General features: G+C 46.1%; 1 protein-coding gene across 4 annotated transcripts in view; it reads right to left on the bottom strand.

Annotated features, from left to right (window-relative positions):
• The window catches only part of PSIP1 (PC4 and SRSF1 interacting protein 1), a 546,371-nt gene that overhangs the window by 167,682 nt on the left and 363,314 nt on the right, over positions 1 to 15,375 (bottom strand). For all 4 annotated transcript variants that reach the window (XM_078675914.1, XM_078675912.1, XM_078675916.1 and 1 more), the window contains one exon: positions 5,300 to 5,415. In XM_078675914.1, coding sequence (XP_078532040.1) covers positions 5,300 to 5,415 — 116 coding nt within the window. The remainder of the gene's footprint in view (positions 1 to 5,299; positions 5,416 to 15,375) is intronic.

Raw genomic sequence — 15,375 nt, forward strand, 5'->3', positions numbered from 1 at the left:
GATCTCTGTGATTGCTCAAAAGTGTCTAATAGGAAATTCTCCTCAATGGCATCAGAGTGCATTGGAACTCCATGGTAAGCCTCTGAAACCTGATATTTTTTGCCCCTCCTCTTCTGCCATTCTTCCTCAGGAATTGGTGGTGGGTCAATTTCCTCGAAGCTCCTCCCCCCTGATCCTTTGATGTTGATTTCATTGGGATACAAAACTCCTTTAGACTTTCGTCAAAGTCCTTGCATTTCTGGAGCAGGACCGCCATTTCGGCTCCGATTCGTCTTTTCTTTCTGTATCAGCAAGCCATTGCCAAATCCATCAGCTAACTGTGATGGGCGGTCTGTGATATTTCCTGTTTCAATGTCAAAGCGACCTTTCCTTGTCCATTATTCGACAACCTGGACCTTTTCAGGGGTTTTGCCCGCTGCGGTCTGTAAGAAAGCGGCTCTATATATACTGGACCAAAGTAAGGTACAGTGTGTGTAGAGTCCCCAATCTCCAGAGGTATAACACGGTTAAAGTCAGATCTGACCTTACACTCTAAAGTGGTAGCTTGGTCGAGCAGTAAGGCAGTAACAGAGGACTGTGTAAAGCATTTGTTGTACACAGTCAGCAAAAGGTTTCACGCACTCAAGAACTGACCTCTAGGCCAATTGTTTTATATCAAAAGATATAGTTGTTTTATTTTAGAAACAACAGGTATCAAAATATACTTTTCTCAATATGAGTGACCGTTGGTAATTACTTTGCAAAGAGGCAATAGACTTGGTAGGTACAATAGTTACTGGGGTTGCAATAGGCAACACAATTCTAAACACAATTTAACATTGAGCTCAATGGGTTTTTCTACACGAATGCAGTGGATTACTTTCAGGTTTACTTTTCTAACCACAGGACTGGATCCTGGATTCAGTCCCGGGACCCAAGCTGTAAATAGTTAAGTAAAAGCGTTTTGGTTCCAGTTGTAATTTTTAAAGAATATAAATGTATTTTCAAAGTTGACACTTCGAAACTTTTCAGTGAAAAACTAGCAATGTTATCCTATGGAAGGAAATTCAAGACGCAGGTAAAGTAGGTTCTGCTTACTTTTATAATCCAGTACTGGACTTCTAGGTTCAGCACTGGGACCTCTACCTAAGACAGGTAAGTATTTACGTTTTAGTAGTTGGTACGATTTTTAAAGAATATTTGTAATTTGCAAAAATCGACACGAAATTTCAGAGAAAAACAGTCAATGGTTTCCTATGGAAGAAAATGGATTTAACTGGTAAGTACAGTTAGAATTATTTTTGCGGTTCAGTACTGAGCTAGAAAGTATAGCACTGGCTTCTCTCCTGATCCCAGGTGAGTATTTCAGAAATCGTTATTCGGCTCATTTTAGAGGAATATTTTTGAAGTTTCAAAACTCCAAGCAGAAATTTCAGTGAAAACCAGTCAATGTTAGCATATGGAAGGAAAGTGAGTTATCGGCTTTCAGGTGAGTACTCGACTGGTGAGGTTAAGATTCTGGGCATAGACTCAGGGGTCTCCCAGGTTCAGAAAGGTACAGTGTTTAAACCCTCAGCGGCTCAGGGGCAGCCGGGTGCAGAGAGAGTAGGCCCAGTGCAATCCAATGGAGGGTAGGGGGCCTTTGGTTGGTGGCTGCAAGCAGGCAGGCCACGCGGCTGTTGGAGTTGAGCTGCTGGTCACTTACTCAGGGCAAGTGGAGAAGTAGGGTAGTAGTTGCACTTCCAGCGGCACTTGGGCGGCTGGATGCAGGGTGCTTTTGAGCAGTTGGGCGCTCAATGTTATCCACTGGGAAAGTTACAAAGTGAACAAAGGCCGCAGGCTCGGGGACGGAGATTTTTCAGGTGCGACCACCACTTCGAGAGGTAAGTTGGGTTCTTGGAGAAGAGGTAGTACCCCAAAGGAGGGCACAGGGGGCCGTGGGGCACCGGGAAATTTTACCCTCTGCTGGTCGCGGTTGGGGGGTTCCCTGGTTCTGAGGCTGCAGGCGTCGTCTGGATCTTCGAGGAGGGTCTTTGGGCACTGGACTTCGGGTCCCAGTCGCCGGGGGGACTTCCTCGTGGTCTTGGATCGCTCGGGCATGGGCTGGGCTCGGCGGGTGCGGAGTGGACTGGATTCGCAGTTCCTGGCCGGGGCCAGGGGTCGTGCTTCACCTCGCCTCTCCCACTTAAGGGGTGGAGTTGGCACAGGCTGGCACACCCCACTTCCTGCCGTAGGGTTTCCCGCCAGAGTGGGGGTCAGAACCGGTGGGGGCCAGTCGCTGGGTACAGCAAATGGTCTGGAGAAGTACACAAGGGCGGAATGCCTTTGAAGCTCCCTCTGCCCATCCTGGGGGAGGAGGCTTGGCACCTCATCCCAGGATGTGCATTGTTGCAGGCCCAGGAGAGCGAGGGCACTCCACCCAGGGGTCCAGCAACATGTCTGCTGTGTGGCAGCCCCTCAGACAAGACGTGGATTGTAGGTTAGGTTTCAAGGGGCATCTCCAAGAAGCCGTCAGTAGTGCATTTTACAATAAATCCCTCACTGGCATCAGTGTGGGTTTAATGTGCTGAGAAGTGTGACATTAAACTTGCCAGTCTTCAGTGTAGCCATTATGGTGCTGTGGAGTTCGTAATGACAACCTCCCAGCACCATAAACTCTTAATGGCATCACTGCACTTACAGTGCCCAGGAATGGCCCTGGGTACTGTAGGAGCACAGGGCTCATGCACCTGTGCCCATACCACTGGCATAGGGCACCCAGATAGAGGGGTGACTGAGGTATGCCAGGTCAGTGGGTTTTGTGGGCATGGCACACAGGGATGTGTGCCATGTCGACTCCTTGTTTAGTTCTGTACTTAGACACTCAGTCTGCAAAGGCAGTGTGTGGATGTCAGGGTACAGGGCCCCTAAGGGTGGCTCAATAAGTGCTGCAGCCCTTAGGGGTCTTCTCTGGTCATCATGCCCTGGGTACCATTTACTAAGGGCTGACAGGTGGCCAGAGATGCCAATTGGGTTTGAGTTTCAACACAGTTTTAAGGGTAGGAACACAGGCCCTGGGCACCTGGTTGGCAGGAGCCCAGGGCACACTCAGTCAAAGCACATCAGCAGTTCAGCAAAAAGTGGGGGCATACCAATGCAAGAAAGATGGCACTTTCTCACACGGTCTCCTTTTCAAAGGTATTGAGGGTTTCTTTAACTCGGTCGCATCTGCAGGCGCCAAGTGCTTCAACGCCAAGGCTCTTTTTGAGGATTTTGAGTCCGTTTTTTGAGAATCAGGTAAGTTTTGAAGACTATGGCTATACTGCCTCTGTTCAAGGCGTCATTTTGGCCCCCTGTGTTTCGGCGTCAACAATATGTATGACTCTCTCAATTTCCCCTCTGGTCCTCTTAATCGCTTGGGAACGCCAAATCTCCTAGAGACAGGGGGGGGGGGGGGGGGGGGGAATTGTCTGGCCCTGCATGTTGTGGTGCGGATGCCTCTGTGGTTCCTACTCTCAGGGTCTTCTGTGTGAATGTAGAACAGGCGTTGCAATCCTCACCACGATGATCTACAGGCAGGCAGGCAGTGGTTGCAGACCGGGTGCCTGTCCTTTTGTGCAAACTTGTGGTTGCAGTTTCTGCAAAACTGGAATGGTGTCTTCTCCATTACTCATTACAGGGAGCCCCCTGCACATGCATTCTACGAAACAGACAAGGAGATTCTTCGCCTTTCTCACGAATTCTCCTCCGGTACAGTCTTTAGATGTTTTCCCCCCACTTCTGTTTACTTACGGTGAACTTCTCACAATCTTCTGGTAACTTGTTATTCCAAATTGTTGAGGAGCCTTCAGCATGCATCCAGACCAATTGAGGGAAAAAAAGTATTTGAAGATGGCAATCAAAAGGTGGGAGCTTCTGGACCGCGTCACAAGGTAACACCAAATGGAGGTCAGTCGACGCCCAACAACAACAAACAAAAGAGGACAAAAGATTTTAGGGAGAATTCCAGACCCAACCACAAGATGGCAGAATAATGCACGTGAATACAGAAAAGATTCACGCTGCCAAAATCCCCTTTTCTGCATCTCTGTTTATACAGAAAATTCCCACCGACACCATCTGTGCATGTGAACTAGCTGCCCAAATGAGCAGTCTTCCTCACAATGAGAACAATGCCATTATCAAGCTATAAGAGAAAAAAAGGCCAACGTATGAATGTGTGCAGAGGTAAGAAGGTTTGCATTAACTCTTGCCCAAAAACAAGCACTTTGAAAACTACTGCAAGAGTAACAGGTCCTTTCCGATCTAGCTGTATGGAGCAAAATTCAACAAGGAAAGCTGGTTAAAGAGTGGTAAATGCAATTGACCACAGTTAGCTATACTCTTAACAGAGGAGCACTCAGTGGAGAGCAGGCAGCATCTTTGTGTCTTGCAGCTGACTGATCCAAAGCAAGTGGCATTAGCTGCTGACAACTGGACATCAAAGGGAGTAGGTCAGAAGGGGCAAGATCAGCAGTCCACTAAACCAGGTGGGGAAAAGAGTGCCCAGGAGCAGAAATATAACCTGAACATAAAGGCACAACCCTTCCAAGCCCTCCTAGCCTTTACAGAACCTATAAGATGCATTGGGACAAATTACCTCAGCACTGCAGAAATATGTAGTTGTAATCAATGCCTCTTCTTCATTAGTATGTGCTACCCAAAAATTATAAAGAATACAACTCACAACATTTTTCAAATGATAAAATAGGATTAATTCTTATTTTAAAGTTTTTGTAATTTTCAAGGTTGTGCCAAGCTAACACCAGCTTTTCCCAGGAGACAAATGTGCATGAGATAGCAATGACTGACGCATGGAACAAAACGGTCACCTAGGACACAAAAATGATTATCTGATCCCCAATTGATGAAATGTAAATCTGAGGAAAACCCAACAAGACCGCTTTTCCGTGCTGTTGTGTAAAGGGCCCTGATCTCCACACGGACGACAAAAAAGCGTTATGTGGAAAACTATTTAAAAATTCTAATTCTGAGCCCTAGTCCTCCCTGTTGCTAAAGGCCAGATGTTAAATAGGAAGTTTAAATTTTTTTTTTTTTAAAAACAACTAAAAACGCAACTGTACCTTTGAATGGCATAAGAAAACAAAAGCAAGTGCTTCAGTCTAGCAAAATACAGTTTTTCTGAATACAGAGGAAACCCTAAAAGACTGTGTAACTATAAAAGGAATGAATATGGTTAGTAGGAACCTTTAACGAGACTAAAGTTACTAGTCGCAGGTTCATTGACTGGTGTGTACACAATACATTATTGGGTTCCTGTTCCTCTAAAAGGGACACTCACGTTTCTGTTTCAACCTGCTCCTCTTTCCGCTTTTTCTCAGTTGCTTCTTTCTCATGCAGTGTTTTTAAAACATTTCGCCTTGGGATTCCCTGCAACTGCTTGCCTGCTTTTCCCTTCTGAAACAAAATAGATGAGAAAAACAAACACTTCAATTACAAAAACAAAAAACACCAATTTCTCTTATAATGACTGCACTGCTAAAAGCCATATAAGAGCAATCCATGCTTTTACACCAGCATCTCAACCACTATACCAGCATCTCAATCGTAAGTCACATGCTTGGCAATTCAATCTACAGACCCTTCTTCAAGCTACAGAAGTTCACATATTAATGGGGAGAGGGGTTGGCCTAACGGCTAAGGCGCTCGACCTCGGGATCTGGGTTCGAGTCTCGGTAACGACGCCAAAAACCTCCTGTGATTCTGGGCAAATCACTTAATCTCCCCGTGCCTAAAAAAAATAAAAAAAAATGAAAGTGTGTCCTCATGTAACGTAACTGGTGCTATGTAAAGCGCTCTGATAACTGATTCGGTTCGGTCCTAGTTCGCGCTATATAAAACTCCCAAAATAATAAAATTAAATAAATAAATAATAGTAAAGAATGAGGAACATGAGAACGACTTGCAGCACTGTCAAAAAAGATTGACTATTTTAAACAGTGCTTGTCGGGTACTTCAAAAAGGTTTGAAGGGGAAGGAAAATGCTACTTACCAGTATGCATCTGTTCTTGGCATGTAGAGCTGCAGAGTTACACACTGTGTATAGATGGCCACCTAGTGTTGGGCCCGGATCTTTTCAGTTTGTTTTATTGTAGAAAAGTCTTTGGAGGTCATGGGATAGGTGACTGCTTATGACCCTGAGGCTCTCCTGGATAAAATGTTTGGTTGGTGCCAAAGCTGTGATTTTAAAAAGGGGCCTGCAATGAAGTCCTTGACCGATCTTACGGTGTCTAAGCCTGCCTCTAGCTTGATTGTTGTAAAAGGGTTTCTTATTAATGCCAGATCGCTAGAAAAAATAATATCGCTTTTAGAGACTTTGTCTCTGCTAGGAATCCGACTTGGGTGTTTATTACAGAAACCTTGGCTACGGACACCTCGGGACCCGACCTGGTTGATGCTATTCCTACCGTCTACGCTCTGTCCAGGATGGACAGAATAGGTCGCCGAGGAGGAGGACTGGGAATCTTGTACAAGGACTCTTATCTGCCGTACCCAGTCTCTCCCTTCTCCCTCTGATCCTTTCCAGGCCTTCTACTTCTCTATTAATTCCCACCCTTCTGATTCATTTTCTGGCCTCTTGTTTTATAGACAACCTGGGCCCACATCTTTTAGTCAGGACATTATCAAACTGTTAGAGCCATTAATTGAGAGGCCTAATATCACTCTCCTTGGTGATTTTAATTTCCATTTGGAAAATACGGGATGTAGAGATACCCAAGTTCTCCTGGAAACCCTGGACTGCTGTGGTCTGGCCCAGTTGGTGGAAGGCCCTACCCATCTGGCAGGACACACCCTTGATGGGGTTTTTTCCTAATGACCCTAGGTTGAGGGTGGGACCCCCGGTCCCATTAGCACGGTCGGACCACTTTGCTGTACTGCTAGACCTGTCTTCTCAGGAAGCAGTACTTCCCTCGCCGGGCTCTAGGAAGCAGGAACTCGGAAGGAATTTTAAATCTGTCAATAATTAAGTACTCTCCCCCTTTCTGAATAAGCTGGAGTTTGCTGATTCGCTGGATGTTAATTCAGCTGCTCTGGAATTCTCGCATACTCAGGAGCAATGAATATCCTGGCCCCTCCCAAAAAGCATTATTCAGCGAGGAAGATTCCTTCGGCCCCCTGGTATTCAGATAGACTCAGACAGCTGAGACAAGGCTGTCGAAAACAGGAGAGGCTATGGCGGGCTCATCTTGATCCCTCAGAGAAAGAACGACACAAACTATGCCTAAAGGAATATAAACTAGCTATTGTGGAGGAAAAAAGAGCCTATTTCTCTAAAGTTACCGCCTCCCTTAATTCTCCTAGAGATCTTTTTAAGGTCATAGATTCCTTAACTTCTCCTCAGGTAGTAGATTCAATAGTGGAATCTCAGGATCTGTGCGATACAATATCTGCTTTTTTTCATACAAAGATACTGGATATCTATGTCACGCTTGAATCTTTAAACTCCTGCATTGGACCATCTAACCTTCCGGCCTCCTCTGGGGTCGAGAGTTTGCCTGGTGAGCAGTTCCCGAGTCTTCTGTCTTTCCCCCTTTTGTCACGAGAGATTATGTAAAACCGCTCCTGAAGAAACTTGCCCTGGACCCAGGCGTCTTGAAAAATTTCCGCCCCATCTCCCTACTTCCTGCTCCCGCAAAGATGTTGAAGTCCTACCTTAATCTCCACCTTAGTACCTATATCAGGAACTTTGCCCTCTTGGATAGCTCCCAACATGGTTTCAGGAGACATCATAGTACGGAAACTGCCCTCACTGCAGTCGCTAACAATATCCATTCTCAGGTTGACAAGGGCCATACCACTCTCCTGGTCCTGCTGGATCTTACAGCGGCCTTCGACACTCTGTCTCCTTCTATACTGGTATCTCGTCTTAGGGAGATAGGTGTCGAGGGCCCTGCCCTGAGTCTTCTTGCCTCCTTTCTCAATGAAATGGAACAGAGAGTGAAACTGGGTCAGTTTCTTTCTGCCCCTAAACCCTTGCACTGTGGGGTCCCTCAGGGCTCTTCACTAAGCCCTACACTTTTTAACATCTATGTGGCCCCCCCCTTGCAAGGGTGGTGAGATCATTCGGGTTGGAGGTGTTGTCCTACGCAGACGACACCCAAATAACTGTCCCTCTCACTCACTCAGTGAAGGACTCTGCCCAGAATTTCAGGAGCTGCATGGAGGCTGTCTCTCAGTGGATGGTTCAGAACTTCCTGAAATTGAACGGGGAGAAAACGGAGGTATTAATATTTGGGGGTAATCAGGAAATCTGGTCGAGGGAATGGTGGCCGCCCTCACTTGGGGAATGTCCCCGCCCAGGCCAGTATGGTAAGAACTTAGGGGTGTTAATGGACACTCTCCTTTCCTTTGACCGTCAGGTAAACAGGACCGTTTCCACCTGCTGTGGGATCATCAGGATCCTCAGAAAGATCTCCCATTATCTTTCCCCAGATGCTCGGAAACAGGCCACGCTAGCATTAGTCTCTTCCAGACTGGACTATTGTAATGCCCTTTACTTGGGCATTAACAAGAGTCTCATTCATCGTCTTCAAATGGTCCAGAATGCTGCGGCGAGGGTGGTATTGAACCTCCCTAGATTTGCCTCAACCTCGGCGGCAAGTAAGAACTTACACTGGCTTCCGATGCACTGTAGGATCACCTTTAAAATTCTAGGTTTGTCCCATGAAGCCTTATATGGCACTGGCCCGGAGGGTATCAAGTCACTTGTTAATCTTTATACCCTCAGTAGATCTTTGTTCTTCCAACAAAAACTTTCTTGCGGTCCCCAGGTTTGACAAGGCAAAAGGGGGTGGTAGAGCGTTTTCCACTGTGGCGCCCAGATTGTGGAAATCTCTCCCTCCAGAGCTAGCAGGGCAGCCCTCTCTCTCTCGCTCTGTTCCGTAAGGCCTTAAAAACCTGGCTTTTCTCTGAGGCATACTCGTAAAGCTGTCCCCACTGATTTGTGTGTTGGATGACCCGCGCTAGCGCCTTGATGCCCTTGGGCTAAGTTGCGCTTTACAAGACCTTATTCATTCATTCATTCACTCCTCCTTTGGATGATACGGCGCATGGGCATCGGCTCCATCCCCAGATTGTTTTTCGCCATTAGGGAAGTGATGGAGCTGTACAAGAAGTAGTGATGTCCATGTGATTTGTATCTAATTAAGATAATACTGGAACAGATACAGGTAGCCGGGGAGGCGGGTGGGCGTGTGTAACTCTGCAGCTCTACATGCCAAGAACAGATGCATACTGTTAAGTAACATTTTCCGTTCGAGGCATATGAGCTGCAGATTACACACTGTGCATAGATTGTATAGAAGTACCCACACCTAGCCGCGACCACCAGTATTTATTGCAGTAGTTTGAAAGAGTTTTTAGTACAGCCTGGCCCGCAGTGGCTTGTTGTTTAGTTTGCACATCTACACAATAATGTTTTGTGAATGTGTGCGGTGTAGACCATGAAGCTGCTTTGCATATATCATCTAGGGGAATGTTCCCTAAGATTGCCCTCGAAGCCCCATTTTTCTTGTAGAATGGGCTTTTGGAGGAATTGTTAACGTACGTTTGGCTTTCTGGTAACATATTTGTATACATTTAACAATCCACCTAGCTATCCCCGATTTTGATATGGGGTTGCCTTTATGTGGTGGTGAAAAAGACACAAAAAGTTGTTTAGTTTTACGAAAAGTTTGTGTCCTTTCAATGTAGTACAGTAATGCTCTTTTGACGTCTAAGGTGTGTAGAGCTCTTTCTGCGACTGTTTGTGGCTGCGTGAAAAATACAGGCAGTTCAACAGATTGATTTGGATGAAATGGTGAAATGACTTTTGGAATGAATTTAGGATTAGTGCGTAGAACCACTTTGTTATTATGCATTTGCAAAAAGGGTTCTTGAATGGTAAATGCTTGTAGTTCACTGACTCTTCCGAGAGAAGTAATAGCTACTAAGAAAGCTACTTTCCAAGTTAGGAATTGCAATTCACATTTATGTAACGGTTCAAAGAGAGGTCCCATTAACTGTGTAAGAATAATGTTTAAGTTCCACACTGGTGAAGGTGGCGTTCTGGGAGGGATTATTCTTTTGAGTCAGTCCATAAAAGCTTTTATAGCAGGTACTCTAAACAGAGATAGATGTTGTCTATTTTGTAAATATGCTGCAATGGCAGCAAGGTGTAGTCTGATCAACGTGTAAGCTAAATTACACTTTTGCAGGTGTAATAGGTATCCTATGAGGTGTTGAATAGACGCATCTAAAGGATTTATGTGGTTGTTTTGACAGTATATTACAAATTGTTTCCACTTAGCAGCATAACATGCTCTAGTAGTGGGACGTCTGGCTTCTTTAATAACGTTCATGCATTCTGGAGGAAGGTGGAGGTAACCAAACTATGACTTCAGAAGCCAGAGCGCTAGGTTGAGCTGAGATTGGTCTGGGTGTCTGATCTCTCCATGGTTATGTGTTAAGAGATTGGGAGATAGGCTTAGTTTTTGGTGTGGTACCACAGATAGTTGCAGCAGTGTGGTGTACCACGGTTGTCTGGCCCAAGTTGGAGCTACTAGAATGAGTGTTAGGGAATGTTGCTGTAGCTTGCGTATCACTAACGGAGGTAGTGGGAGAGGAAGAAAAGCGTACGCAAATTTTCCAGACCAGTTCATCCACATCACATTGCCTTTGGACAGCGAGTGTGGATATCTGGCGACGAAGTTTGGGCATTTTGCGTTTTCTTGGGTTGCGAAGAGGTCTGAGGTTGTCCCCACATTTGAAATAACGGTTGAAAAACTTGTGGATTAAGTTCCCACTCGCGGATCTGCTGTGTCTGTCAACTTAGCAGATATGCCATGGTGTTTTTTACTCCTGGAACGTGTTGGGCTAAGAGGAAGATTTTTAGTGGTATAGCCCATCTCTATATCTGCTGTGCTAACAGAGAGCTGCAGAGAGTGTGTTCCCCCTTGTTTGTTTATGTAGTACATGGCTGTCATATTGTCTGTGCGGACTAAGACAGCTTTGCTGGATGCATGCTTTGGAATGCTTTTAGGGCTAGAAAAACAGCTTGTAACTCCAAGTGGTTGATGTGGAGTAACTTTTGTTGTGGTGTCCACCTGCCTTGCATGGTGTGATGCAGTAGGTGAGCTCCCCAGCCGGAGAGCGATGCATCCGCTGTCAGGATTATCTGAGGATCTGGCTCTAGGAACGGTCGGCCCTTTGAAAGGTTTTTGGTGCTCCACCATTGCAGAGAGCGATGAGCCCAACTGTCTACCAACACTAGGTCTGTTAATTGACCACGAGCCTGGTTCCATTGGCATGCTAGGCACTCTTGAAGTGAACGCATTTGTAGTATTGCGTGAGGTACTATAAATATTCAAGATGCCATCATTCCTATGAGCTGCATGAACACTCGAACTGGAAGCGAGTGTTGCATTTTGAATTTTGTTAGGAGAGTTTGTACACTTGGTATCCTGTTTGGAGAGGAATAGGCTAGTGTTAGTTGGGTGTTTATTGTAGAGCCGAGATATTGTTGTATGTGTGAGGGTTGCAGATGTGACTTGGTGTGATTTACTGTGAATCCCAAGTCATGAAGCAGTTGAATAGTAGCGCAAGTGTGTTATACACACTGGTTGTATGAGCTGGCTTTTATGAGCCAGTCGTCTAGGTATGGGAAGACGTGAATATGTTGTCTTCTTAAGTGTGCTGCTACTACTGCTAGGCATTTGGTAAACACCCTTGGCGTTGTTGTGACTCCGAATGGGAGAAATTTGAACTGGTAGTGTGGCCCGTCTAGCACAAATCTGAGATATTTTCTGTACGCTGTGTGGATGGGAATGTGGAAGTAGGTGTCCTTGAGATCTAGAGTGACAAGGAAGTCGTTTTGTAACAGGAGAGGAAGGACTTGTTGGAGTGTGACCGTATGAAAATGATCCGACTGTATGTAAATGTTTAGAGGTCTGAGGTCTAGAATAGGTCTAAGAGATCCGTCCTTCTTTGGGATTAGAAAATATAGGGTGTATACTCCTTTATTTTGCTGATGCTTTAGGACTATTTCTATTGCATTTGTCTGCAGGAGGGATATTACTTCCTGTCTGAGCAGTGTTAAATGTTCTTGTGACATTGGACGCTGCTGGGTGTTATGTTTGGGGGGAGGGGGGTGGATGTTCGTTCTAGACAGTAACCTGATTGAATTATTTGAAGCACGCACCTGTCTGATGTGATGTTTTCTCAGGCTGGTAGGTATTGTTGTAGTCTTCCCCCGACAGGAGTGGAATGGGACGGGGGAAGGGAAGGGGAGTCATTGGGCAGGGGTATAGGCAGAGCGGGAGTTGCTGTTTTTACCTCTGCCTTTATTATTGTTACCCCTGTAACCTCCCCTTTGGTAGCCCTTACTATAGGTGAATTGTGTAGGGGCTTTGTATGAGGTAGAAGGTGTGTCCGAAGAGTATCCCCTGGTGGCGCCTCGATAAGATGAGCGGCGAAATGAACGTCTGGGAGCCTGCGACTGCAGGGCTCCCATAGATTTGGCTGTATCTGTATCCTTTCATTTTTCCAAGTGATACATCTACATTGGGTCCAAAAAAGTGTTGCTCATCGAAGGGTTGAATAAGTATAGCACTTTGGACTTGAAGTTTGAACCCTGATATGCGTAGCCAGGCATGTCTAGGTAATAAAACACTGGTGTTTACTGCCCTGGAGGCGGTGTCTGCTGCATCAAGTGCACACTGAATCGAGGTGTTTGTAATATTTTTTCCCTCTTGGATAAGCTCATTTGCTCTCTTTGTATTTATCAGGGAGGTGCCACATTAGTGATTCTAATTCGTCATAATGTGCCCTGTCATATCTGGCCAATAAGCTAGTGTATTGGCAATACGCCACATGTTGATGCTTGAGACGCAGTTCTTTTCCCTGATGCGTCAAGCAGCTTAGACTCTTTATCTGATGGGGGAGCTTCACCTGATGTTAGTGAGTTTGCTCTCTTGCGTGCGTTGGAAACTACAAGTGAGTCTGTTGGTACTGGTCATTTAATATATGCTGGGTCTGAAGGGGCAGCTTTATATTTTTTCTCTATTCGAGGGTTGATGACCAGAGTTCTGACTGGGTCCTTGAAGACTTCAGGAGCATGATTAATCACTCCTTTAAGCATTGGTAAAATGGATGAGGATCTTTGTGCATTATCAAAGGTATCCATTAGAAAGTCTCTTTTTCTACAGGGTCTGTATGCATATCTACTCCATGATATTGCGCGGCTCTGTGTATCAACTGATTAAAACCCATAGTGTCTTCTGGTGGGAAAGGCCTTGAGGGGTATATGTCATCTTGAGGGACATTTGGGACGTCTGGGGTGTTATAATCATCCAACGGGTCAGGTGAGCCTGGAGGAATAGATGGATCATCTAGGTTAGCCCCTATATCATCAGAGCTATCATCCCTATTGTCATCGTCTGGTATGATAGAGGATGTAGGAAATGTGGTAGGGGAGCAGGTGGTGATGGTATATGTGGAGGAGGAGGGGAAGGAAGTCTTAAAAGCGAGGTAGCCATGCCTTTTTTCTTTGAATGAGGAGCTGGTGCTGGTGTATCCAGTGGTCGCTTTTTTGAAGCTAAAGTTAGCTGCCCAGTGAGTCTTTTGTGCAGGGTCTGGATGAAATATGTCCTCTGCAGGAGGCCGATCTTTTGGTGCGGAGGGAGGTTTCGGCACCAAAGTGGTTTCTTTTGGTTTTTTGGCAATGTCCTTAACCGGAGAAGCAGGAGACTTTCGGCTGCAAAGGTTTTTTCGGCTCCGGTATATTTTTTGGATCCGATGTTTTTTTCGGTTCCGGTGGTCTTTTCGAATCAGACGCGGGTTTTCTTGGTTTCGACCTGGGTTTCGGTGCCAAAAGAGTAGCGCTAGGCTTCTGCGCCAGTGGGGTTGTCTTTTTCAGTGCCGGTAGGTGAGTGCCGGCACCGTGGGAGGGCCGACTCGAGTCCGAGTCGCCTGAAGGCTTACTTAGCTTCTTAGCTGGGCCCGAAGGTGGGGCAGTAGAAGCAGTGTGTCGGTGTGCACCCGAGCCCGAGGGCGAGGGTGTGACCTGGGCCTTCTTTGGATTTGCCGAGGAAGGGTCGGGGTTGACGGTCTTACTTACGACCCACTGTGCTGGAGTGATGTCCTCGACTTCGGAGTCTTCTGTCTCGGAGTTGCTGTCGATGTCGTGTTGTTCTGGGACGTCGACGCCTTCTTCAAAGATGTCGTCCGGAATCGGAGCTGAAGATCGAGCCATTGTTCTCCTAGCTCTTCGGTACCGAATAGTCTTTTTGGAGCGGAAAGAGGCACAAGCGGAACAGTCTCTGGCCTCGTGCTCCGGGGAGAGGCAAAGGTTACACACTTCATGAAGGTCGGTGTGGGCAAACTTCAACCCACATTGAGGACACTTTTTAAATGGCGTCCTTTCCTGAGTCGAGGCCTAGTTAGGCCCGAAGGCCGTCGACGATGACCGGAATCGAAATCTTCGGTGTTGAAGAGTAGCGCCGACTGGGAAATCATTTGAAACTGATTTTCTGTAAGTTTGTGAGGATTGCGCGCCGAAGGAAATCGGTTCCAACACGGAGCGCTGGAAACACATCCGAGCCCGGTGGCGGAAAAAAACAATCTGGGGATGGAGCCGATGCCCATGCGCAGTATCATCCAAAGGAGGAGGCGCCCTATCCCGTGACTTCCAAAGACTTTTCTACAACAAAACAAACTGCAAACATTCGGGCCCAACACTAGGTGGCCATCTATGCACAATGTGTAATCTGCAGCTCATATGCCTCGAACAGAGAGTGACCATACTGGCCTGTGAGACAGCACAATGACAAAGGATAATGATGCCTTTCTGGGGAACTCCTCCATAGGCTCTCATTCTCCAAGAAATAGTTACTTGTATTCTTTGTTCTGCATCTTAGGACAAAACGCAGCGGGAAATAATTGTGACATATGATTATCTTTAAAGAATGGTTACTTACGAGTAGTAGTTTTGCAGCTTGACGTTTTTTTCTGGAGTCACATGCTGTGCATCATTCCGCCATCTAGTGGTTGGGTCCGGAATGGTCTATTTGTTTCTTGTTTTGGTCGCAGTCAACCACCATTTGGTGCCAGGTACGTTCCCTGAGTGACGTCAGACAGTATCCTAGAGGTTGACGTGCGTGGGGGCCATCTTCGGATTCCTGTTTCTGTTCTTATTCTCTTTTGTAATCCTTGAGATGGTTATTGAATAACTGATGTAGTTCTTTGCTTCCCCACCTGTTTGTTTTCCTTCTAGGGGAGGCGGGGTGGGTCGCATGTGAATCCAGAAAATTCTTCAAGCTGTAAAACTACTCCTACTGTTAAGTAACCATTTTGTTTTGCAGCATGAATCCTTTTCTGGAT

The sequence above is a fragment of the Lissotriton helveticus genome, chromosome 2_1, assembly GCF_964261635.1.
Source record: "Lissotriton helveticus chromosome 2_1, aLisHel1.1, whole genome shotgun sequence".
Taxonomy (NCBI): domain Eukaryota; kingdom Metazoa; phylum Chordata; class Amphibia; order Caudata; family Salamandridae; genus Lissotriton; species Lissotriton helveticus.